The sequence below is a fragment of the Pituophis catenifer genome, unplaced genomic scaffold, assembly GCF_029215685.1.
Source record: "Pituophis catenifer annectens isolate HBS135680 unplaced genomic scaffold, rPitCat1.0.hap2 SCAF_1, whole genome shotgun sequence".
Classification (NCBI taxonomy): domain Eukaryota; kingdom Metazoa; phylum Chordata; class Lepidosauria; order Squamata; family Colubridae; genus Pituophis; species Pituophis catenifer.
In genome coordinates this window covers 292625582-292652875 of record NW_027256881.1, presented here as the reverse complement: position 1 = coordinate 292652875, position 27294 = coordinate 292625582, and the positions used below count along the sequence as shown (strand labels likewise).

The following is a 27294-nucleotide window of genomic DNA, read 5'->3' as shown; positions in this document are numbered from 1 at the left end:
TTTGTAGATTGGAAATGAAGGACTAGCTGCTGACCTTACTGATGACCCAGACACAGAAGAAGCTTTGAAAGAATTTGATTTCTTAGTAACAGCAGAAGATGGAGAAGGAGCAGGAGAAGCACGGAGTTCAGGGGATGGGACAGAATGGGGTAAGAAACATTAAAAGTGGTAGGAAAAGAAAAAGAATTGAAAGAAAAACATATATTTCAATTATATTAATTTAAATTTGTATTCTCTTTTCTCTGTGATATTTTTAGGCATTTAAATCTTGCTTGATGGTTATCATTTTATTTTTTCATCCTACTGCTTTTTTCCTGCAGAAGTAAATCATACATTTGTCAAATCATTTTGATAATATTAAGCAGTTTGTTTTGTATATCTTAAAGTTATTGTTTAAAACAAAGTTATGAAATAAGACAGTGTTTTTAATGCACACTTTAATTAATAACACTGGCAGTCAGTTATTTTACACATACAGATTTTCACAAAATACAGTTCATTACATGTTACATGTTGGCATGGAATATAATTCTTAAAAACATTTTTAGTAATACATGCTTACCTTAAATTTCCACTGAAATTGATGGATCTTGCTAAGATATTGTGCTTTCTAAGTTAAACAAATTGACCCATTCCATAGATCACCATTAACAAAAATACCCTTCACTATTTTTTGCAACACTCAGAATGCTGCATAACAGTCAGTTGAAAGATTAAATTTTTGATTACTTGTTAACAACATTAGATTCTGCTTTTCATGCCCTTTCCAAAGGTTTACTGTGTTGTCAATGGAGCTCAGTTGTGTGCAAAAATGCTTTTTAATGTGAATTTCTTTTTCTGCTTTTGTTTGTTGGATTGATTGTTGGAGACCTGTATTTATTTGTAAAACAACAGGAAATGGCTATATTTTTATTTTTTTCAAATCCATATTTATGTTTTTATTAATCTCCAAATTATTTTCAAAAGAGGTGAGAACACAACCAAAAAGAACAAATATATTAACATTATTTTACTTATTTTTAAGATTCCAGTTCTAGATATTATTCACAGGATGACTTGAAATAAGATAGGAAATATATAATTTGAAATATAAAAATTGCAGAGATTTTTTTTTTATTGTATTTAAACTTTATTGGATAGAATATGCATTGTGCAGGGTAAGGGATCCTCTGTAAAAGTGTAAGATAGAGAAAAGTAGCAGGAAGTATGCTGGAGTGATGTTAGATGTAGACACATGTTTTAAAATATACTATTTTAGCAGCGATCTGCCTTTTCTTCTGATACAATATTTTAAACTTAAGTTGAATACTTTGGATTTCATCCAGAAAAATACTTATGTAAGGGATGAGTGGAACAAGACCTTCCCACTGTTCTTGCTGTAGCCTACCTGATTAAGAAAAGGCTTGAAACTACAACAGTTAAAAATGTTGGGAAGTTCTCCATCTACTAAATCCCCTTAATGTTATAATAGACCATTGGATTTGTTACTATTTCACACAATATGAATCAACACATGTGCATAGTTGATATTCATATTATTATTATTCATAATTGCACAAGTTGATTACTTCCTCTAAGCTAATGAAATTGGCCTTCTGGTTCATGAAAGATAGGTAAGAAAGATTTCAGTGAATTTATATTTTCTTACTAGAAAACAATTTTTACCTATTGAGTAGACTGATTCAGTTATATTTGCAAAGCTGTGAGGTGTTCATTAAAAAATTTCCCTTTCCATAATTAATAATAGTATACATAAAAAAGAGGTTAGGAAGTTGAAAATAACTGATTTCAACAGGTTGTGTATTTTGCCTCCTTGTAAATTTTTGTTGTTAGTAGTTTAATCCATATTATGTAATATAAGTATAGCATAGTGTTATTAGACAAGAATTTTTAACTTGAGGTCATATTTTTCTTCCTTAAGCAACATTAGGAGTGTATTTCTAATTTATCTTAGAGGGCAGACAGTACCAGTGAAGAGGTAATAATGTTTTTTTGCTTGAAGTTCTATCTCACAGAAAGTTTTAGTTTCCTAGAACTAACGTAATGGATTCAAGAATTACTGTTAACTTGAAAGTGTGAACAATCTTGTTAATAAGGACATAAAATGAGCAAAGCCTTGACTATTTAGGAAATATTTTAGTGATCTCATTTTATTCAAAAAGTCTTAGCTGTGAAATTTCTTTTTCAAAATATTTTATTAGTATTCTGATTTTATTGTGGTTAGAAGTAAGCAGTGCTGAGTTCAGTAAACTTAGTCCCAAGTAAGCTAAGATAATATTAAAGCTTTCATCTTATTCTTCTCCATTAGCTCATGCTTGTTAGCAGGTAGAAATGTAATTAATTTTAAAATAAAATTATTGACGCTAGCTTCAGTATTGAAAATAATCGAGGGAAATCCAGAACTCTTATTCTTTTTCCAATGAGACTTCCAAGTAAAATACGTTACTTTTCTGGGCTTAAAGGGACAAACATTCAAGCATTGATTATGGATTTACACAAGTCTGTTTCAACCATCATTCTCTGCCGTCCTTAATTTGCTATGGCTGGTTGTGTTGTGGTGAATAAAAGGAAGAGTTCAGTAAATAAAAAGTTTGAAGATGTCCTACAATTTGCCAAACTATCTTGGTTATATTATTATTTTAATAATCTTAATAGAAGAAAACTTTCTATTACCTTTATTGCTGGATTTATTTTGGAGCTACTAGATATCATTGCATGGAGAACAAGGATAGAGGGGAAATGCATGGTTTCAGAATTCAGTTTGCACTTCCTAAATGGTATTGCATGAAATAAATTTATTTGCTTATTTAAGTCTGCCTGAATAATTTGTTAATAATGTCTTACTAAAGTTGCAGTAATTGCATACATCAGTTTTAATCAATTAATTTCATATAATTGAATAAGAAAGACATTCAAATTTCTTCTTTATTCTAGACCAATTACCATAAAATGACAGTTTGAAGCATTGTACCAAACAGTACAAGAAACTGCACCTTTAAAGTACTGGAATGTTTTTGAATAACACTTTTTATTGATTAACCTGTAACGCTCACAAATAGTTTGCATTCCCAATTGTTGATTTATTTTTCTTTTAATAATATGTTGCATGTAGACAAAGATGACCTGTCCCCAACTGCTGAGGTTTGGGATGTAGACCAGGGACTAATAAGTAAACTGAAGGAACAGTACAAGAAGGAACGAAAGGGGAAGAAAGGGGTAAAGAGTAAGTGCAGATTCTGAATCTTGAAACAATTTTCTGACATCATGTGGAAAACAATGTATGTTGTCATCTTTCCCCTCCATTTTAACGTTTTGCTATTTGGGGGGCAACTAACTTTAACTTTCTGTCTGAGATGTCTGGAAATCATAATTTCTGAAGATAAATTATTTTCAATTTACACTGGAGGGAGGAATGTCAGAAGGTGAACAAGGTGTTTTGCTTTGGAGTTGTCCAGGAAAATGGCAGCAATGATTGGAAATTCCTTCCAAATGCTAATAATGTTGCTTCTGACTATAGTTGTCAGACATTTAAAATTTTACTTGTTTTTTAAGGAGTTATGAAAAGAAGAAAATTAATACTGAGTATTTTTAATAATCCACAAGTTTGAGATTATTTTATAGTAATGCAAGTGGTCACCACCAATTACCTCCTTTCCTGACCTTTTACATATGTGCAAGAAATCAGAGTTGTATAGTTCTTACTGCTATTGCTGTCTGCAGAAATTGCATGGAATGCAGGCTTATTTTGTAGGTGACATTCGTTTGGAAAACAAATTAAAGGATAGGAGAGATTTGTTGGAGAGGGGAGTGATGGATTTGATTTGATTTGATTTAGTGATTTGGTACAAGCAAGAGGAATCTCTTCTGCTACTCTGCAGTATTGCTACAAGGAGTCTGATCCTTTGTTTTCCTTAATTTCCCTTCAATTTATGAAATTCTGAAGGAAAAATTAAGTTAGTGGTGAAAGAGTTATTCCTATTGATGGCTAACAAATTTATTTATGAATTCTTAATTTTGGACTGAAAATCATTTTAAAGCTTAATTTATATCATATTTAATATGGTATTTAAAATGTCATCACTCTCTTTCACTGAACATAACTCTTAAACAAGGAGATGTATAGTCCAGAGAAGAAGAATTCATAGAAAATACAGCAAGCAAAGGCAGAGCACTTATTTGCCAGATTCTATATTGGTGCTGCCCAACTCTGGAAGCTTGCAATATAATAATATATATATATATATATATACATTATAGTATATATACAATATAAGGAAAATATATTGTATTCGTGCTCCTAGAAGCACGAAGCCGAAAACACCAGCCTGAAGATGACGAATGAGACTTCGTCGAAACATTGCCAAGACACTTCCAATTTTACGTGGGAGAAAACCTGAATAACCAGAGACCTAAATATAAGGAAAATATATACAATATAACGAAAGCAAGGTAAAAATGCAATCATGTAAAATAAAAATACAATCAAGGAAATAATGAAAAATCTGGACAACCAAGCCCCCCAAATATACAACGAACAGGTAGTCCTCGACTTACAACAGTTCATTTAGTGACCGTTCAAAGTTACAATGGCACTGGAAAAAGTGGCTTATTTTTCATAGTTACAATCTTTGTAGCATCCCCCATGGTCATGTGATCAAAATCCAGATGTTTGGCAACTGGTTCATATTTATGACACTTACAGTGTCCCAAGATAATGTGATCCCCTTTTGTGACCTGACAAACAAAGCCAATGGGAAAGCCAGATTTGCTTAACAACCAGGTTACTAACTTAACAATGGAGTGATTCATTTAACAACTGTAGCAAGAAATGTCGTAAAATGGGTCAAATGTCTCACTTAACAATAGACATTTTGGGATCAATTGTGGTCGTTAGTCGAGGACTACCCATATATGAAGGACATCTACCAAAAGGTTCCATTCACACCACCTCCAGCTTGGAAGAACAACCACATCGTTGAGGCCCTCTGTAATGCTATTGGGGGAAACCATGGGGATCTTAAGGGGATGTTGTGTGCTTCCTGAGTCCCAAAAGATTACACAGCTTTGTTGAGGGGACTTGAGCATACCCACTCTGTTGGCGTATATCATCCAGGCACAAATCACAGAAAATAGGTAGTCCCTTAAATATGTAGAGCTTTATAGGCAATAACCAGCATCTTGAATTGCACTTGGAAGCACACTGGCAACTACTGTCACTCATGAAGCAAGGATATCACATCACTGATTGCATTCTGGGCCAGCTGAAGCTTCTCAGGGCAGGCTCACAAGAGGGCATTGCAATAGTTGAGCTGCAAGGTGTCTTAAAACTCATAGGCTTACTATGTAAGCTGCGGATAAGATAATCATAAACTGTTCCATGCCACATTCCTGGAACACTAGTAGCTACTCTCTTCTTGGTTTTAGTTTGCATTGATCTGCTTATGGCAATGCGGATTCAGTGCTCCAGTGTATCAATTCTGAATTACACTAAGTAGAATTCTGCTGATATTAATCAGTTTCATATTTTCTCTTCCTCTCTATCTCATCCTAGAAAGTAGCTATTTGGATGGACTGAGCAGCATGAGTTTAAACGAAGTTTTAAAAGTTAAACAATGTTACTTAACAGACAATCTTTTAAAAAAGTGGGGAATAGGTTTAAGGCAGGAAGAACTTAAATGGTAAATAATATACTCAGTTTGTAGGGCTGAAGTTTACATTCTAATTCTATCTCAAATGTACATTCTATCAGTAGAATTTACTTTCAGGGGTATACACATAAAAGAAACACACAAAAAAGACTATGAAAGTGAATATTTTCATCTTTTAGTAATATTTAAAAAATAGTGCCTTGGGGGATTGCTTTTCTTTTCTTTTCTTTTTGCATGATAATTTGCATTACTTCTTTAACCCAGTACTAATTGCATTATTCTGAATGGGCTTTTCCTGCCTCTGCTGAAATGTTTCTAACCTGTTATATTATTTTCTCCTTTATCTCAAATACAAACATCTGCTAGAAGATTATTGAGATTGCAGTATGGAATTGATCTAATGAATAACAGGTGTTAATTTTGAAAATTCTAAAACATTATTTTTTTTGAAGTCCACAGTCTTGCTAATCATAGCAAGAAACTAAAGGATTAGTTTATGTGCAGCTGAAGAAAGTGTGAACATTATTTGCTTTTTTCATCACATTATTATACAAGCAGAGCAGCTCCTTTATTTTGACAATTGGTGAAAGTACTGGAGAAATCATAAGTACTTATGTTAGTGAGTGATTGAAATAGTCGTGTGTGTGTGTGTGTGTGCGCGCGCGCGCGCGCGCGCATTCGTGTGCCATGTATTACAGGTAGTCCTTACAACTTGCAACCATTTATTTAGCAACAGTTCAAACGTTGCTAAACGTTGAAATGATTTACAACTGGTACCCACATTTACTACCATTGCACATCCCCCACATGGTCATGTGATTGTGATTCAGGTGCTTGGCAGCCGTTGCATATTTAGGATGGGTCACTTGACCACCATCTGTGATGGCTTCGGAGAAGCAAAATCAGAAAATCAAATCAAAATCAGCAAAAAAGAAGCAAAATGGGGAAGTTAGCAGGCATGTCTCACTTAACAATCCTGGTGAGTCACTTAACAACCTCAGTGAAAAGATCATAAAATCATATGTCATCACAGGTTACCACACTTAAAAATCAGTTAAAAAAGGTTACATCACTTAACAAATTTTTCAGTCCCTTTTGTAGTCATAAGTTGAAGACTATATGTATTTTTTAGTCAAAAGGATTATTTTTGGTAGTGTAGAACATCCAAGTAAGTAATACAATTAGCATTTTCCGATAGGATAATACTGGGGGAAAAAGTGTTTATAATAATTATAGCCTGATTTAACCCTAATGATCTACAAGTAGTATTCTAAACCTTTCTGAGTAAACCAGACACAAAACATGATCAGAGAAGCTAATTCTACTTTATTGGAAGTTTACATTAACAGAATTTTGTAAGTCTGAAGGTACAGACTGCCATCGTCACTTGTAATCACCTGATCAATTAGGGTAGGTCTTTCCTAAATTTCTACATCTGGCTGTTAATCCATTGGAGGCTCTCTCTCTCTCTCTCTCTCTCTCTCTCTCTCGCTCTCGCTCTCGCTCTCGCTCTCCCTCCCTCTCCCTCTCCCTCTCCCTCCCTCCTTCCCTCTCTCTCTCTCTCTCTCGTTTGATTGTTTCCTAGGCAGCATCTCTCCCCCTCATCTCACAACTACGTATAGGTACTCAAAGTCCAAACAAAGGCTTTCAGTACGTGCAGGTACTCAAAGTCCAAACAAATACATAAACCATTTCTATAAATAATATTTATTTATTTATCAAATTTATTTGCTGCCCATCTCATATCCTACGACTCAGGGTGGCTTACAATATATATGTTATTGTTATAAATCAACATTAAAAAAGTCTAGTACATTAAAGGCACCATTAATTTAACTTAAGAGCCAAATGCCTTGTGGAAAAATGCTGTTTTGACCTTTCTGAGCAATTTTTGAAGTAATTGTAGAAGAGAGACCATTCTTACTTATGGGGCAGAATGTTGAATAAAAAGAACTAAATATTAAGAATATCTGTTACCTGGCCCATGTCCCATAAACCTTGTTGAAGGAGACAGACCTGAGATACATCCTCTATAAATTACTGGATGCAGATTTGATTTTGACCAGGTATTGCCAATCCTGATATTGCACTTTTAAGGTTGATAATCAGGAGTTCAAATTCAAGCTGGATGTGTATTGGCAACTTCAGAATAGGTGTTATTTTTACTTCATGATTTGTTCTAAAAGCAATTTTGTACCACATATAGCTTCTGGGTCTCCTCCAAAGGCAGCCAAACATAGAATGCACTGTAGTAGACTACTTAGGTGGTATTAAGGGTGGTAATTCCTATTGCTGGAGCATTTTAGGCAGAGAGGATTGTAACTGGTGCACTTGGCTAAAGCTGGGAAAAAGGTTCTTCTGCCTGTAGTTTCCACCTGTTTGTAGTATGAACCATCAGTCCAGGAGAACCCGAAATTCATATACCACCTCCTTTGGAGAGAGAGTAACTCTTTAATGTAACTACCAAAACACTTGTTGTAAGATTGTCCTAAATTTACCAAACAACTCTGTCTTGGTAGGACTTAGACTTAACATGTAAATTCTTACAAACTCCAGAAACCAGTTTGGGACTTTCACAGCATGACCCATTCAGGATGAGAGAGCAGTGAAGAACTGGGTTTCGTCAGTATAGGTAATCCTTGATGTATGACCACAATTGAGTCCAAAATTTCTGTTGCTAAGCAAGGCTGCTGTTAAGTGGATTTTGCTCCATTTTATGGCCTTGCTTGCACAGCTGTTAAGTGAATCACTGCAGTTGTTAAGTTAGTAACATGGTTAAGTGAATTTGACTTCTCCATTGACTCCATTTGTCAGAAGGACTCAAAAGGTGATCACATGATCCTGGGACACTGTAGGCATTATAAATACAGATAGGTTTATAGTTGCCTGAACATCTTGGATAATTTGACAAAGTATTCATTGCTTACTGTAATCTAGAGATGCTAAGAAAGCCTGTTTTTATTTATTAGTCAGTTATAGATTTCAGTGGTTTTGATGAGTCAAGTTTCTTGAATGTATTTTCAACATAGGAAAAAACCAATGTGGCTTTCATAGTATCAGAGAATTGCTTTCCTCCTGTTTCCCTATCTGTATTTCTTAAAGCTAGATGGATCTCATTTCTTTTGCTTTTCTAGACTTCCATTTTTGGGCATTTTCTATCTTATTTCTGTGGTTTAATTCTGGAATTTCTGGGGCCACAAAACATATATTTAGGATTGCATACAGATAGCACAACTGTCCACTCCGATCTGCTCAGAGGAAATACATGAAATAGAAATTCTATGTCATATCTCAATTTTTATTTTTTTCCAACCCAGCAGAATATTGGAAATAAATTGTGTAAAGTAGATCAGTACTCTTATCAACAAGATACTTTACTGAAAATTGAACAGAATGGAAAAAAATTTGGGATCAAGGCAGAAGGTAGCGAAAGAAAGATTAGGTTTGAAAATGGGCTGAATCTGGCCCAGGGCTGTAGAGCAGTGGTCCCCAACCTTTTTATCGCCGCGGACCAATCAGCCTTTGATAATTTTACCGTGGCCCGCTGAGCGCGCGCAGGGGTGGGGGCTTTGGGCCACACGTGCGTACCTGCGCGGGGCTCTCTTCCCTGGAGCCTTTGCGCACGGCCCAGGAGCCTTTGCGCTGCAGCGTTCATGTCCCCCGGCCGCTGCGCGGCCCGGTGCCAGGTACTCCACGGCCCGGCACCGGTCCGGGGGTTGGGGACCACTGCTGTAGAGGATAAAAAAATATCCTCCAGTGCATCTCTGTGAACAGGTAGTTAGACAGTAGCGTGGAATGTTATGGACTCCCTCATTCTCAGATTCCCCCCCTCCCGTTTATATGACTTGGAGTGGAGCTATTAGTAAGGAAGAATTCCAGAAAGTATGTGCTAAGAGGATTTCCTATCTTACTTTTATATAAGAGAATACTTTGTGTATTTTTTAATTCCTTCATTGGAGCTACATGTCATATTAACAGTTTCAGATCAGCTTTCTGGTTATTAATGACTGTTCTAAACATTAAGTGTGCTTTGATACTTATAAATTATTTTTTTATTTAGAAACCCAGAAAAGAGGGAAAGTTGACAGTTTGTTGCCTCCCACTCACCTAATAATTGTTTCCCTTTTGGTAATCAAACTTCTGTCTAGTATTATCAATTAATAAAAATGCTGGGGGTGGTTTGTACACAAATTCTATGACCTTTCATAAGGAGTTCAGACATTCAGGTTTTCTCGTCTTTTACCGTAAGCAGAAAACCAGCAATTTAATAATAAAAAAACAGTCTGAATCCTTTTTTTAAGCTTCATTTTTTATTCTTTTTCAAATATGCAAAATACGCTTTATGAAGGCATCTTTATTTAATAACATCACATTAAAACAATATTAATTAGCAAAATGGGCGTGTAAATGGATATCAATTTAAGAGGGAGCAATAAAATGAACCTTTGCTGCTGACATTAATTTACAGGGGTCAACAGGACAAAACTGCACGACATGATATCTGATCTGGGCGATGATGAGCTATCCCACATCCCTTCAGGAGTTATTAATCAATCTAGGTCACCCTCTTCTAGAATGACTGATCATGAAGGTGCAAGAGCAGAGGAAGGTACAACAAATTCACCTATTTATTTGTATTTAGAAACTTTGATATAAAATACGCACATTTATAGCCCATATGAACCAGATGCCTATATTAAGATGCACTTGCAACTTGGTTCTGAAAAGACTACCACTTTATATTCACCAGCTTTTGTTTTGAATGATAGAAAATTGATACTTAAAATGGAATTTAAAATATATACATAGAATAAATGAACTTAATAAAACAGCAAGCAACAAATTATAAGAATTGAATGAAATAAAATTTTTGGTGAGTGATTTCCTGTTTTATTCATTCTAGTGTAAGATTCCCCCCCACAAAAAAGTTGCATTCACAGTAACTGATAGCACCAATAAAGAGTTGATTGCTAATATATTTTGGAATATGTAAATAAGTGCTAATCAAAATCTACATATTCATCAACTTTGAATATTTAATGCAATTTATACTCCTAAAAATTCCCTCCAGAAAAATAGAACCTTTCCTTAAAAAATAAATTTTTTCAAGTGAACAAATGGATTACAATGTAAAATCTTTGATACATTAGATTTATGTAACAAACTATGGACATTCACATAAACATCTTGACACTGGTTAGTCCGCTTTCACTACTATTAGTCCTGGATCCTTTATTGTCAGCAAGAGACAATAAAGAGCAGAATTGTAGAACTGCTATAAAACCATCTTCTTTCATGATTAACAATATTTGAGTCATTAAGCTATTCAAAGAGATATGTTGTCACTTTTATGATATGCAACGTAGCTGGATGGATCTGCTTATGATGCATAGAGGAATGGATGTATGACCTCATTCATCACAGTGCAAAATTCAGACATTCCATGTTGAAGTTTATTTTAAATAAATAAACAATAAATAAATTTTATCTTCTTTTGTCAAAACCAAAATATATCCTAATAATGGAAGGGATTGCTTTTTTAAAAAAATAATTTTCTAACTATGCTCTGCATAGGCATGATTTTTTTGCTTACTTTCTTGTTTTGTAGTTTCAGCGAGCTCTCCAATACCAAGAAATACAGGCTTGACATTATAAATAAATAAAACTACATTATTCTTTATATATTTTTTCTCTAACAATAATCACAATGAAAACTAATTGATCTTAACATGAAGTGTATGCATGAAAGAGTTCTAAGATAAATAACCTGATATCTCAGTGTAAAGATAGAACAGCCTTAAAATTCATATGAAAAGATCCAATGGTTTGAAACCATTTGCTTTATTAATTACATTTTAAAGAGTGATTCATTTTTTCAAACAATTTTTGGGGAGGAAAAAGCATATCTTGAGGTGAAGAGATGTGCTTCAATTAACAGATCCACTGGAAGAAGATGGATTTTTGTTGATTCTATAGCTTGCAATGTCACCTTCCATTTTCTTTCAGAGAGTACTACTTCTCTGTAAAACAGCTTCAGTATTTAAAGCTTTGTTCTTGGAGTAGTAGAACGAGAAGAAAATAAGAACATTTCCTTTTTTGCTTCATTCTATAAGCAGAATTCTGTATAGTTAAAACATAGTTATTCTAATATTGTATGATGTATTTAAAAACAATTTATTGGATTTTTACCTTCTGCAATCTTAACACACTCTCATTGGCTTACAAATACAATAAAACTCCAATAAAAAGCAAAAAATGCAAAATTTTTTGAAAAGGAATAAAATCCATAAAGCATAGAATACCAAATCAATGAGCTGCCATTACTCAAATACCTTTCAACATTATTTCAGAAGATGACAACAGTAGAAACAAATCTAACTTCAAGTGGGAAGTCATTCTGAAGGGCTGGCACTATCAGCAAAGAACAACACTAATGAGTATCGCTTCTCCTTGACCTCCCAAAAGTAGGGAACAATCAACTGCTTCTTCCAGCAAAATCATAATGGTTCTGTTAGGGAGATGCAGTCTTTTAGATAACTTGCTGCCAAGACATAAAGAGCTTTGTTGGTTAACACTTTATTTTATTTATCGACTTACTTAATTTATATTGTTGCCCATTTCTCATAAGTGGCTCTATCATAAGCTACTCAGAGCCACTTATGTGAGCATCTGGGCTGTGTATCATGTACCAGCTGAAGCTTCCACATGGCAGCCACATACAAGGTGCATTGTAGTAGTCTATGTATGTAGTGATGAGGGGATGAGTCATTGTTGCAAAGTTTTGGTTCGTTAAAATAAAATGTAATGGGAAAACTGTTTTGTAAATCAGTTGTATAAAAGATAGCAAAGAGGAAATAATCCCCATAATCTCTTCTGCATCTCTCCTCCTCCAAGTCTTTTATAAAGAGATTCTTTAGAGACATGCAAGAGGGTAGGATGATGCAGAGGGGAATTGAAGGAATATGTCCATTGCAAGAAGGGAAAAGAATATGCTTTTGAAAAGGTGAAGCAAATTAGTTGTATTCTTTCTTATATGTAGTCCTTAATATTTAAAATAGGTATGATAATTAAAATTGACCTTGATTTTCTGCAATAATTGATAATTTTATATAATAATAATTGAAATAATTCTGCATAACACTTTGTGATCTTATTACATGGTTACATAGTTCTTAAATTATAAATTGCAAAACTATTCAGACAAGCATAAAAACTGCATTTATGCTGGGTATATTTTTATAATATTTAGTTAAATCTTTAAGCTCATAAATTAATTTACATTAATTTACCTAATAAACAGTGTTTTGTTTCTTATAGCTGAGCCAATAACGTTTCCATCTGGAGGGGGCAAGTCGTTTATTATGGGTTCAGATGATGTATTGTTAAGTGTACTAGGCCTTGGGGATCTTGCAGACTTGACTGTGGCAAATGATGCAGATTACAGTTATGATGTAAGTATAACATGTTTAACACCTAATATTTTTTAAACTGAACCAAGAACTTTGGGAATGTTTAGAACACTGTTTCCCATCCTTGGCAATTTCCAGGTATATGGACTTCAAATCCTAGAACACCACAGCTAGCATGGCTATTGATACCAATTTTAGGAGTTGGAAATCCACAACCTGGAAATTACCACAATTGAAAAACACTGCTTTAGAACCATCAATAATGCTGCAGTACTGTGATATACATTTATCTAAATCCTATAAATAGATAATTTCTGATTGGAGAATCAGCACCAAAAAATATACTGTGCCACGTATTTATTGAATGCATTGAATGAACATTCACTGTCTTCATTGGGAAAATTATGTGAAGATTTAAGTTTAGTAACTGGTAGTACCTAAGGAACTAAATTTACCTATTCCAAGAACATTGGTTTAGAAGTGCTTTGCCATAGCATTTTTATTTAGGTTAAGATCACAGTTTTGACATAGCTACTCCAAAATACAAAATTTCTTATCTTGTAGATATGCATGCAATTTAGGTTTATTCTAATGCTGTTTGTTTAAACAAATTTTCAGTTCACAGATAGCATCTCCTATGCAGGTTGTTGGTACTATAATCCATTATTCCCTCAATAATTACAAGCTTTTCCAGATCCAGATACTGCAAAGGAGTCCCAACACGATACCTCCATTATTATACGTTTCATGGTTGAGATAACGCTTCTCAAATGAAATGAAATGCAATGCAGGGTTTTTCTCCAAACCTAACATTTCTCATTGATACCAGAAAGTTCCATTTTGGATTTATTTATCCCAGAATATTGTTCCAAAAGCCTAATGGAGTGTTTGGGTGAGCTTAAAGCTTTCAATAGAATTTCTTTGATATTATCCTGTTCATACCATGATTGTTCATGATTACTTAGACAGACAGACAGACAGTCACTCACTCACTCACTCACAGACTTGCTCTTCCTTCAACAGCATTCTAGGCATGTCTTTTGGTAGGCATTTCCCAGAGCTTCTCAGTAAATCAAGATGGACCCCAACATTGTAGCAACCCAAGGTCATGTCACCATGTTTTATGATAGTTTTGCAAAAAATGGCATTTATTCATGGTTAAAATCATTCATTTTTATTTTAGCTGCCAGCCAACAAAGATGCTTTTAGAAAAACATGGAATCCTAAATATACATTGCGCAGCCATTTTGATGGAGTGCGAGCATTAGCTTTCCATCCTGTGGAGCCTGTGCTGGTTACAGCCTCTGAGGATCATACCCTAAAACTTTGGAATTTACAAAAAACAGTACCTGCCAAAAAGCAAGTATACATTTACATATGTTAAAGAACATGGAAGTTCTGAAGTTTTAATACGTCAAGATAATGCTCACAGATTGCTTTTTGACATTTTTATTTTAGGAGTGCCTCATTAGATGTGGAACCTATTTACACATTCAGAGCCCATATGTAAGTATTTTTAATTTTTTAATATTCCTGACAAATGTTTCTCCAGGTAGTCCAATGAAAGTTCTACATCAGAAATTGTTGATTTAATGGCTGCACATTCATCCTTTTGTTTAACTTTTAAAACAAAGCAATCAGATATATTCTGAATATATGTCTAATCTTTAAAAATGTTTTATATTAGTTATGTAATTTAGGAAAAAAATCTGCATCAAAAACAGAAACCTACCACATAAATACACGTGTGTATTTTTATATATATAAATACACGTGCGTATTTTTATATATATATATATATATATAATAAATACACACGCATGCACACACATGCATATATATAAAATAAAATACAGATTTTTATTTATAGATGGGAAAAGAGGAAGGACTTAATACTTTTAATCATAGTATTAAATATGGCTTATCTACAACTTGTACATTCAATAACAAGGTCATATGCTTATGTTCTAAAACTTTTGGTAATCTGAACTTTCTAAATTCAAAAATTTAATTGTTTTATTAATAGTAATACTACTCCCTTTGTTTTAAAATAGTGGACCTGTGCTATCCTTGGCAATTAGTTCTAACGGAGAACAGTGTTTTAGTGGTGGTATTGATGCAACTATTCAGTGGTGGAATATGCCTAGCCCTAATGTGGACCCTTATGATACATATGGTAAGTCTTATCTATAAATGTAGTGATGTGTAATATCAGTCGCATAATTAACCTCTCTGAGATAACCTTTATGTTGCATAATAAACTGAACAATTGCTCATATGAATTTAAATTACAGTGTTTTCTGTGAACTTCGGACTGATCTCAGTCTCGAACCATATAGCATATTAATTAAGATCCATACAGCATAGTGAACGAATATGTCCTTAGCAATGTTAAATTTGGCAGTTGTGATTTTAATAAAATAGTTGCAGCATGAGCTAAATTAATACTAAGTTGAGAAATACTCAGATTTTTTCAAAAAAAACTAACATCTTTTTAAATTTTTCTACAGAGCCAAATGTTCTAGCTGGCACATTAATTGCTCACACAGATGCTGTCTGGGATCTCGCTTATAGTGGTATAAAGAATCACTTACTATCTTGTTCAGCAGATGGCAGTGTTAGGTTGTGGAATCCACCGGAAAAAGTGACCTGCATTTGCACTTACAATGGAAATAGAGGTGAGTTGTGTGAAAGTCTTTAAAGAAAGTTCAGAAGATTAAATCAAATATTTTAAAGAGTTGATTAATAGTAATTATAAAAATCAAAATTTTAATAGATAATTGTAATAATTCTAACAGAAGTTTTTTACCACATGCTTTGGCTATATATTGATGCCTTCTTGGTAGATCTGGGATAGTGGTCCAGATAGTGTGGGAAGAGATGGTATCCTATCCATTTATTTTAGGATGACAAAGTTACTAGCAATCAATGGAATTGGTTTTAAAGAAAGGTAGGTAGGCTTTAATTATTTTCCAGATAGTTTTATTATGTTATGAATTAGTACTTCTAAGCAAACACTGAATGAAGAAATGTAAAAATTTGGATTAACAAATAAATGGTTTTTACAGAATCTATGGGTTTTTTCCCCCTGTGTGCTTTAGAATATGGAATACCCACATCAGTTGACTTCATAGGCTGTGATCCTGCCCATATGGTGACATCGTTTAGCACTGGCAACACTGTCATCTATGATTTGGAAACATCCCAGTCACTGGTAATGCTGTCTTCACAAACAGATTCTGGTAAATTTGATTCTTTTGTTTCAATTTCTTTGTTTGAACTTAATCTTATAAGCATATTGCATCAAATTGACAGAATTGTTTTGCATATCAAATTGAAATGGTTCAAGTTCTAAACATTTAGGATAATGAATTGTATTGAACCATTGTTTATCTTGAGCTGTGATGCTCTTATATCCCCTTTTTTGCACACAAAGAAGAGAAATTAAAAATTGTAAGGTTTCAGCTTGCTGCAAACTTAAGTTTTGCCATTTCTAGATAAATGCTTTGCCACAGATTTGATGGAAATTTCTACTCTCTAGTATTCAATGGAATCAAAGAATCAGAGGAGGAGGTTAAATTTGAAATTTGCCATTATTCCATCTCATAATAATGTTTGTAGTTTTTAACTTCAATCCTGTATCCTCAATGGAAATTTCCTAGCAGAGTTGGCTAATTTAATAACATAGTAACAGTTTTAATAATTTTGAAATATAAGTCTAAAGCAAGCCATCTGTATTAATGCTTCCTTAATTCCTTACACTTAATTAAAGTGTAATAATTGCTTGTGTTTCATTCCTAGGATTGCAGTCAAGCAATCACATTAACAGAGTAGTAAGTCATCCTACACTTCCTGTAACAATAACAGCTCATGAAGATAGACACATAAAGTTTTTTGACAATAAAACGGGTAAGGAAATAAAAGGAGAGTTTACTTGAAATTTCCAAGTTTTATATTTCATTTTTTTGTTTACATTTTGGCTTATTTGAATGTTTGCCCTGTCTTTTTTATTTGGTTTTTTTCCTTCTGTTTTTCTTCCCTAATCCCTAGCCTTCACATTTCTATTTGACTTTTTGTCTTTTTCTTTCTTTGATCTGTTCTTTCATCTTAAAAGTGATTGGAAGAGAGCACATTCCTCTGACTGTAATGGTTGATCTTAGCTTGTTTCCTTAAACTTAAAGTTAGAAGTATTATTTGATGAATTTTTCAAAGGGATTAAGAAGTCATTAGAATCTAAATTTTGAAGCCTTTTTTTTTGATGAATCAGATAATGTTTTCTAGTAGTTACTGACTTATTTCATGTTTCAGTTAATCTGTTAATGATTATAATTACATTTTGAAATCAGGCTTATCAACCAGGCACCCATAAGGGATCAGAATAAAATTTAATAATTACAAAAGAAGATAAATGATATATTGACTGGGCTTTAATGTTCTCCTTTAAATGCTACAGATTCAAGGGCAAACTAATGGATAAAGCATGGTTTTTAATGGTTCTGAACTTGAGAAGCATCTAGCTCACGGGTGTCAAACTGAATAGCTTCTCGTGACATATTGTGACTTTTTTTGCCTTTGCAGAGCTGGGGTGGTGTGGCCTGTGTGTGACGCATCTGGCTTATGGGCCTCCAGTTTGATAGGCCTAATCTAGCTGAAAGCTGAATTACATAGAGTAATCTAATAAACAATTATTTTCTTTCTCTTACATATTTGTTTGGTTCTCTAGACTTCTCAAAGAGAAAGAGAATAAAATATAAATATTTTATTCCCTGCACTTATTAAATTTTTAAAAACATAATAAAAAAAAAGAAGTAGGAAAAGCATAAATAGGGAAGACATGTACAAACATTATAAAATTTAGTGAGCATTTCAAAGTAACTTTTGTTTGGTTCTATATATTAGAATATTTTATGTCAACTTTCAGAATAATGCTAGCATCAAAATAGAACAGAATAAATTGTCAATCAAACTGAGAAATTACTATTTCTGTTTCACCTAAATATTCTATCACTATTTAATAAGTCACAAAGAAATTTTAATTTAAAAAATTATAAAAAATTTAAAATTTAAAATTTTTTAAATTTTAAAATTTTACATTTGGTGAAACCCAAACTTCAGGGACAGTCTAAGCCTATACAGAATAAAATTATGATCTAGAAATGGTGTCCCTGTTGAATTCAATATGAGATTTTATTTTTAAGGTTATTTGTAACATTATACAACTCAGATGGTAAACATATTACACAGGTAGTCTTCAACTTATGGCCACAATTGAGTCCAGAATTTCTATTGCTAAATGAGACATTTGTTAAGTGACTTTTGCCCCATTTTATGGCCTTTCTTTCCATAGTTGTTAGGTGAATCACTGCATTTGTTAAGTTAATAACATGATTGTTAAGGTGGATTCCCCTTGACTTTGCTTGTCAGAAAGTTGCAAAAGGTGATCACATGACCCCAGAAGACTGCAACCATCATAAATATGAATCAGTTGCATCCAAATGTAAATCACATGATCATGAGGATGCTGCAATGGTCATAAGTGTGAAAAATGGTTGTAAGTCATTTTTACAGTGCCATTGTAACTTTGAACAGTCATTAAATGAGCTGTTGTAAGTCAAGGACAATTTAACATATTGTTCTTCTACAGAAAGAATTGTACATAATGTGAAAAGAACAGTGTATCCTAGCAACTATAACCATAGCTTCCATTTTGATATACTTTGTGGCAATATGAAGTTTGATAATATTTTAGTGTGTTGAAAAGAGAATTCAACTTTCAGAATTTGTTTGAGTTGGTAATCATTTACCAGAATTGTTGGATTTTGCAGCCTTGCCACCTAATGAGAAAAAATGATCCATCCCAATTATTATATTTCTGGACAGCCATTGAGATGACCTTGAAGAAACTCTGCAGCAACAAAAACAAAAACATGCTTTTGTAAGTTGTTGCCATGTAGTTTTTTCAAAGTCATTTCTGTTGCTCCACAATTTCCAGCATTTTTATAGAATGAATCTGCTTTGTCAATCAAGACTGAAGCAAAAGACGTTGTGCCAGTTTTTTCTAATTGTTATGTGCACTACAAATTTAATATCTTTCTTTCGATATTATCATTGCCGCATGTCAATTCTGTTTAAATTTTGTACCACACTCTTTTTTTTCTTCCAATCATATAATTATGTTACCTTTTAATAAAGTATAAGTCTTTATTTTTCATATATATTATGTACATTAATATTAGGTAAAATGATCCATTCGATGGTTGCTCATTTGGATGCTGTCACAAGCTTAGCTGTGGATCCTAATGGAATCTACTTGATGTCTGGAAGTAAGTTAACAAGCTCCTGTATTGCCAAGAGGCTCTGTAGTAATGCATTTATGCTTTATTTAAAACACTTCTATTTATCTCTTTGTTCAGGTCATGACTGCTCTATTCGATTATGGAACTTGGACAGCAAAACATGTGTACAAGAAATAACAGCCCATAGAAAAAAGCTGGACGAATCCATTTATGATGTAGCTTTTCACCCCTCAAAAGCATACATTGCAAGTGCAGGTGCCGATGCCCTTGCTAAAGTATTTGTGTGACACAATAAAGCAAGCCTGCACCTTGGTAGCAGGTTTGCCTGGACAAAAAGAGGGAATGCATCACTGCCATCACTGTAAAGGTTACTGATGACACTACATGTAACCAGCCTCAGCAGAGACTGTGTTTGGGGCAGGTATAAATTGGTCAGATTGCAATCTCCTGAATAATACTGGGCTGATTCATTTAACTGTAATTACTGTATTTTGGGGTGGGGTGGGGGGAAAGAAAACCAGTATTTGTAGCCTTGACTGGATACGAACTGAGCATTTGTTCTTTAGGTGTGTCTTTAAACGAACGTGGAATCAAATCTTATTAAAGACGTTTATTTTGGACTCTGTGTGCTGCCTTAGGGTTAGGAATGTGGTGCTCTTGTGGGGGTGAGGTGGGGGGGAGTGAGCTCCAAGAGTAGCTTTCTTTGCATCTCTTAGTATTTTCTGTTTATTGGTCAAATGCCACAGAATCCCCTTTTAAACTTTTATTTTGCTTTAAAGAAAAAGGAACTAACTTAAAATATTTAGCATTAGTTGCACAAAATATTTCGATAAAATTCTAGTTTTTATATGTCTTTTATATATTTAGCCTGTCATAACAGTGCTCAAGATTGTATGGATGACGTTTTTCTGCATTATAGTATCCTAAATCAGAGATCTTGCTGCCCTGCTGCCCTGTAACAACACGGTTCCCTTTGTTGCCTAACAAAGCTCTGCTACGTCCTTTCAATAGGATACTAATTCATCATCACTGCATTACCGGTTTCCTAAAGAACTGTAAAAAAAGTGTGTAAAAGGAACACAGAGGAATTAAACATGTCCAGCCCTTCCAATGAACTTTTAAAATTAATCTTGACATCCTATCACTATGTGATATTTTGTACATCTTACTGTATTTACGAGATTATTTATCAAGGTTTACCCATCTGGCTAATGGCCTATTATTTATTTCACTTTTTGTTGGACTTTATATTCTTTATGTAGTATGTTAATGGGCCCTGTATATCTATTATGGCACTCTTTAAACAGTCTAAAATAGACTAAAAATGGGACATGTAATAGTTTTTAAGTTACAGACAAACTTTTTTTTTCCCAGCTAAGCGTCTGGATTAAAGTTGATTCCAAGAAGTTGTTTCAGAACTTCTGGAGTGAAAATGTTTTTATTTGCAGTTCAGATAGAATGCAAAATTGTAGTTGAATCAAGAGTCAGAAATTGGCTGTGTTTTGAATTGTTATTCCTGCTTTTGATTTGTTTTTTTCAGATGTGCTTCAGTTTATAATGTAACTAAAGATTTTGTTTGTGTAACTGCATGATTAAGACAATAAAGTATTTTTTCTAGTCTTCCACAAAAATCTTTTTGATCAGTTTGCGAGTTTTGATGAGTTTTGTAAGTTTTGTTTTATGAACTATGAATCAGCAAATTTTTAAGATTGTACAACATAACAAAAAGTACCGCTGTTTAAAAAGATAATGTATATAAAATGCATATAATAAATACTAAATGGTGTACCTGTATATTACTGTTGGCTATATTTTGTTACAAAATTTATGTGTATCATTCTGTTCTCTAAATAATTGAACTAGGAAATGAATGTTTAAATAGCACCAGTATTGTTTACACGTTGAGGTAATTTTTGTTTTTTTAAGTAGTTGTATTATGTTATTAGTAATTTGAGACAGCACTCCTCCCTTACAAGAACTTGTTTCAAAACATATATTCCTGGTATTTTTAAGTGGCCAATACAACGGCAAGGTAACATATTTCGTATTTTAATTCATAACAATGCTGCCTTTGCTCAAGTGGTCTTTAAAAATCTTGGACTGGTTCTATAAATTCTACAAATATTGATGCCTTTAGAGAATAGACAAAATATAACATACTTTTAGATGTAGATTTGCTAATTAATGTTAAATGAGATATGTGAGTGGTTCTTTCTCATTCCTTGCCTCTCCTGGACCAAAGAACTGATAATTTCCAGTCTAGCAGTTAACAGAATTGACAGATTTTATTTTAAAATATATTTTTAAAGATGGCATTCTGAATGGATTTGTATACTGTGGATAATAATGACTTTCAAGTAGGAGCCTGGATAGCTCAACAGACTAAAAGCCTGTTATTAACATTCAGCTGTCTGCAATTACTGCAAGTTCGAAACTCACCAGGCTCAAGGTTGACTCAGCCTTCCATCCTTTCTAAGGTAGTTAAATTGAGGACCCAGTTTGTGGGGGCAATAAGCTGACTTTATATAAAATATACAAAAGTATGAAGGCTATTGCTTAACACATTGTAAGCCGCCCTGAGTCTCCGGAGAAGGGCGGCATATAAATCTAATTAAAAAAAAAAAAAGTAGTATGGCAATGCATTGAATTTGCAGCCTCAGTCCTCTCAAGTTTTTTGAGCCCAAAAAAATCAATTAAAAACTATTTTTTGACTAAATTTATTCTTGACTGGCAAGAGAAAGTAACAGAAATAAAGTTATGTGGTATTAATTACCATATTAAAAGGCCCTTACCATCATTTAGTTTTAAAAATAACAGGATTCAGATAAAATGTGTACTGTGTAAAGAGAAACAACTTTTTGGAGACGAAACAGAGTTTAAAATTTTAGTGATGAATCAATGTGCAATAGAATAATTCAAATTGAAAATTTTGGTAGATATGCCACAGATGTGGCAAAAGATTGAAAGTAAATAAAAATAGAACAAAGCAACTTGTTTACAGGGTCTATTTCATAGAAATAATTTACAATTTTTAAATATTCCTTGTAACAGCAAGATCAATTTATAGCACTTTTTATGAAAAATGTATTTGAGATATGTTTTTTGAAACTAGAATAGAAGCTGAAAATTGAAACCTCTTATTGTGTGTATTTCTGTTTCTATTCAATTCAGAAACCCAGACTTTTCCAACTTTTAAGATCTGTACTATAGGAGCTTGTTGAACATTTCACTGATGAGACCTGTTTGCCTAAAACAAAATCTATGTGCAGTTTGGGTTTTTTTCTTGACTCACAACTCCTGTTCAAAAATCAGGTGGCAGTTGTACTGATTGCATCCCTTCCTGGACCAGGAGGCACCGTTCAAGATCACTCATTTATCAGATACCTTCCAACTGGATTATTGCAATGTGCTCAGCATGGGGCTATTCTTGAACCATCTGGAAACACCAGCTGATTTAGGATACAGCAGCACGGGGAATTATGAATGCATTTCAGTACACTGGTGTTAAATCTGTGCTCCATGAATTGCACTAGTTCCCAGTATATATCTAGGTGGAATTCTAAGTGCTGGTAGTCACTTTATGATACAGGGTGAGATTTTTTTTGTGGAACTGCCTTTCCCTATCCAGGAAAAATATATTCCAATACCTTCAATTACAGAATGTCATTTTACAGATCCTTAGAAAAATATTTTTTCTGCCCCAGCATTTGCCCTTTGGAATACTGATAAGAACAGATTCACCTTTTATAAAACATTGAAGACCTGGAGTTCTTCAAATTAGATGCTCATTGAGAGGTTCTTATTGTTTTGGGAGGTTCGTAATGCTTTTGTGTAGGTTTTCATTCTTTGTTAATACCATTTTTTAATTTTTTCAGTATGTTGTTAGTCATACAACTTTGGATTGGCAAGTTAGGCTGTCATATAAATGAAAGGAAGCCAATCATGCATCTCACTTATTTGGCACCAAATTTTTTTTAAAAAAAATTTACTCTGCCCCCCCCCCTCCATTTATAATAGATTTGATGTAAAGATTGCAAAGAGAATTTGTTTTTCTGGGATCGTTTGAAGCAAAAAGAGATTTTTTTTTTATCCAGAGCTACAAATATTCTCTTCTATTGTTAACAAGGTAGCCCATTTTCCTCAAAGAATATCAAAAAGTATTAAATGTTACAAAGACTGTCAATACTGCCCCGATTTGGTCCTATAGGCAAGAAAGACCCTCAATTCCAATTTTTACCATAGTCATTCTACTTCTATTTGCAAATATTTATATTTTGTGTTTTTTTCTGCTGTTTCTCGTCTAATATGCTGTCTCCAGGTACTGCAGTATCCTTTATTTTTGTCTTTTTTACTGATAATTGTTAAGTTTAGGTGTTATGTGGCAGGTGCTTGTCTATTTGAATTCTATGGCTGTAGCTTCTTAATTTTCTATTAATCTATTGTCTATTGCAGCAGTTCTTGCTTGCAAGCAAATGGTATTGCAGATATTCCAATGCTCCATTGTTGCTGCTTTGTCATGCCATTGTTTGTAGTCAGTCTGCGATCTTGCAGCAGCTAACTAGAGTTTTAAGCGTTAACTGTTTCCTCTGCTTCTTTGCAGAGATGGCATTTTACTGTCTTATTGCCTCCTCAATTTTGGTTTTATATCCATTTGTTCTTAAGGCTTGGCCCTTGTTCAGCCAGAATTAGACCCTTTGCCTCTTTAATTTTTCTGCTCTTAGCTATTGCCAGATTTTCTTGCTAACCTGCTTTGTCTGCTATATTTTTTATTTTATGGGTCATGTAATACTTTATTTATTTAGATTTATATTGCTGCCCACTCACTCTCAGTGACTGGGTGGCTTACAAACAATAAAAACCCAGTATAAAAAACAACAATCCCCCATCCCCCTAGTGACAACACACAATCAAACGAGCCATTTGATAGACTCCATCTCACCCTGGGTTCCCCAAATCCATTGGCAGAACCAAGTCTTCAAGGCCATACAAGAGTGTGTCAAAGGGAAGGGATAGTAAATCTCTGCAGAGATGGTGTTCCAAAGAGAGGGAGTCACTACAGAAGGTCCTTCTGTGTCCTGCCTGATGTACCTCCTTAGGAGACAGGACTTACAATATTCCTTGCTTCCCCCATTTATTGGGTTGGGTGGATATAACCGAAAAGAGACAGTCTGTCAGATAACCCAGTCCCAAGCCATGAAGGGCTTTAAAGGTGACAACCGACACTTTGAATTGCACCTGGAAGCAAATTGGCAGCCAATGCAGGTCCAACAGAAGAGATGACACCTGGGTCTGCACAATGCCATTAGGCCACTGCATTTTGAACCAGTTGGAGTTTCCGGATGTTTTTCAAAGGCAGCCCCATGTAGAGTCAAAATGGTGACTAGGGCATGAGTGACCAAGAAAGGATGTAATGTGCACAACTCATAGTTGTGCAAAGGCCCTCCTAGCTGTGACTGCCATCTGCTCTTTGAGCAACAGTTGTGAGTTCAGGAGAACCCCCAGATTATGCATTTACTCATCCAAAACCAAAAGTGGCAATTCTCAATGGACCAAAGAACTCCAAACCCACAACCACTGTCTCACCAGGCTCAGTTTCAGCCCATTGGTGCCCATCCAACCCTTAACAGCTTTTCTAAGTGCAAAGGAGAGGTCACAGCATCACTTAACTCACCATGGGTTGAGAATACAATCAAACATCATCATATTGATATCTCAGTCCATGGTGGCGGATGATCTCACCCAGCAGCTTCATGTAGATGTTAAACAGAGGGCGGAGAGAATACTGAGCCCTGCAGAATCCCGTAAAGCAGTGGACAAAGGACTGGACTTCTCATTTTATATGTTTTATTCCACAGAGGAAGCAAGTGAACCACAACAGAGCTCCCCCCCCCATTCCCAATTTTGAAAGCTGCTCCAAAAGGATATCATGATCAATGGTATCGAAGGCCGCTGAGAAGTCAAGTACAGCAAGGATGGATGCACTACCCTCATCCCACTCCCACCAGAGATCTTGCCATGTCTCTTTACTTGGTCTTGTAGGCCACTTTGATCTCTCCAGTACTCAGTAAGCTTTCATGGTAAATTAACTTAAGTGCATCTTTACTGTCCCTGTCCTCCAGATATTCTTCCAATGCCCCTTTTTCTTCAGCTCTCTAATGTACTTGCAACATTCCATTCCCACCTATTTTCCTTGATAAGTAGTCTGTCAGCTTCATTGCATAGATGAAGGGCATGATTGCTGGTAGGGAGGTCTTTTTGTTCCCTTTTTGGCTTGTTGTCTCTTCTGCATAGTTTGTAGATATTGTTTATGTCTATGAGTCTATTAGTAGCTAATTTGTGCAAGGCTTCTAGAAATTCCCTAGCATTTTTGGACCTGACTTGGTCTAGAATAGTCAGTTTCCTCATTGAAACTATGGTTAAGTCTGTCCATATATTGTGAAATTAAAAATTAAATTAAATTTACTAGTAATGCGAATAGTTGCATTTGCAAGAACTTTGGAATAAGCAGAATGCCACATTTAAATAAATCAAAGGTGAGTTTGAAAGAGTGATAAATGTGTTATGATTTTAAGATAAAAATTAGCTTTTTCATGCTAATTGGCCACCCCAGAATGTTTAAAAAGGATTGGCCATCCATTTTATTATGCTGGAACTGTAAAATGATGGAAAGCACATTTATTTGTTATCTTGTTTTGATTGAATATTAGCGGTTTGGGAAAGAATATGGTTTAAATAGATCAATGTGATTTTGAATTATGTTCATAATTACTTAACTATGAATATTTGGAATTTATCATAAGTACTTTTCTATAATGAAAAAATAGTACCACCCTGGATTTATATATATTAATGATCTACTTCAGAACTGTTTCTATATGGATATAATGGAAAGATGGATCAATATTATTCCTGGGGATAAAGCTTTAATTCTGTGTTTAAAGATCAAGCTCATTTTTATATGCCTTAAATATTTTTGCTCTTGTTTTTGGATTTTTCTCCCTTTTTCTTTGTATGCTAAAGCAATATTTTAAACAAATCTTAAAGAATGATGTTTCTTGAAATAGTGACACAGTGATTAAATGCATAATAGGACTTAGATCAGAAATTAAAGCAAAAATTTAACATAACACAGTAATCTAATCTCATATGCATAACATGTTTTCAATAATCAGCATTATTTCTACTGTGCTGCTTTTATGTAGTAAATTTAAACATTGCAACATTTGATTATTGTGATCAAGATAAGCCACTCTAAGCCCCTGGCTAGGATTTTTTTAAAAACTTCATTTGTATTCTCTCTCCCTCCAATCAATTGGCAAATATTTTTTGATAGTAATCTGAGAGGTTTTCCTGGCTGCTGGACTCTAATTGTTAAATTATATGTACTTATTTAATATGCTTCCCAAACGTATACTTTGCCCTTTAAAACTTGGTTAAAATGTGGGAAGAGATGCTTTTGTGGATATTTTTAAAAAATACTGTGAATAAAAACAAAACAATGAGTTGAATCACATTGTGCCATTCTGTACAGAGAAGAGCTACTGATTCCAAACCTTGCTGGTGGAAAAGGATTTCTGATAATTCTTTATCTTTTCCTTGATCAAAATCATCCGTATTGTGGAAGGAAGTACGTTAACACTAATGCAAAATTTGAAAATCCCCCTTTTCCTCTCGGAAGACTCTGCAAGACCGTAAAAAGAAAATGACCTTGGATACAGCCTCATTCATTCATTTGTGAAAAAAGACCACCAGAAAATCCCAGAAGTATAGGTTACATTAGGAAAAGGAAAACATTCTGGAACACAAACCACCTTCCTATTATTGTCAAGGAAACTATATGGACATAATAACCAGGAATGGCACTTGATTCATAGAAATCTTTACCACCTGCACACACACACCTTTCTAAATATTTATATACTTTAAGTTGAAGTAAGGTAG

At 34.1% G+C, this 27294-nt stretch overlaps 1 protein-coding gene across 3 annotated transcripts in view; it reads left to right on the top strand.

The window, feature by feature from the left end:
- STRN3 (striatin 3) overlaps positions 1-21147 on the top strand; it is a 40128-nt gene extending 18981 nt beyond the window's left edge. Inside the window, exons 7-18 of one of the 3 annotated variants that reach the window (XM_070940268.1) lie at positions 8-149; positions 3113-3223; positions 10117-10257; positions 12966-13099; positions 14241-14416; positions 14516-14563; positions 15112-15233; positions 15568-15735; positions 16159-16299; positions 16859-16966; positions 19294-19380; positions 19471-21147. In XM_070940268.1, coding sequence (XP_070796369.1) covers positions 8-149; positions 3113-3223; positions 10117-10257; positions 12966-13099; positions 14241-14416; positions 14516-14563; positions 15112-15233; positions 15568-15735; positions 16159-16299; positions 16859-16966; positions 19294-19380; positions 19471-19640 — 1548 coding nt within the window. In that variant the 3' untranslated portion in view covers positions 19641-21147. The remainder of the gene's footprint in view (positions 1-7; positions 150-3112; positions 3224-10116; positions 10258-12965; positions 13100-14240; positions 14417-14515; positions 14564-15111; positions 15234-15567; positions 15736-16158; positions 16300-16858; positions 16967-19293; positions 19381-19470) is intronic. The other 2 variants (XM_070940276.1, XM_070940284.1) reach the window with 2 other exon arrangements.
- Positions 21148-27294: the final 6147 nt, after the last annotated feature.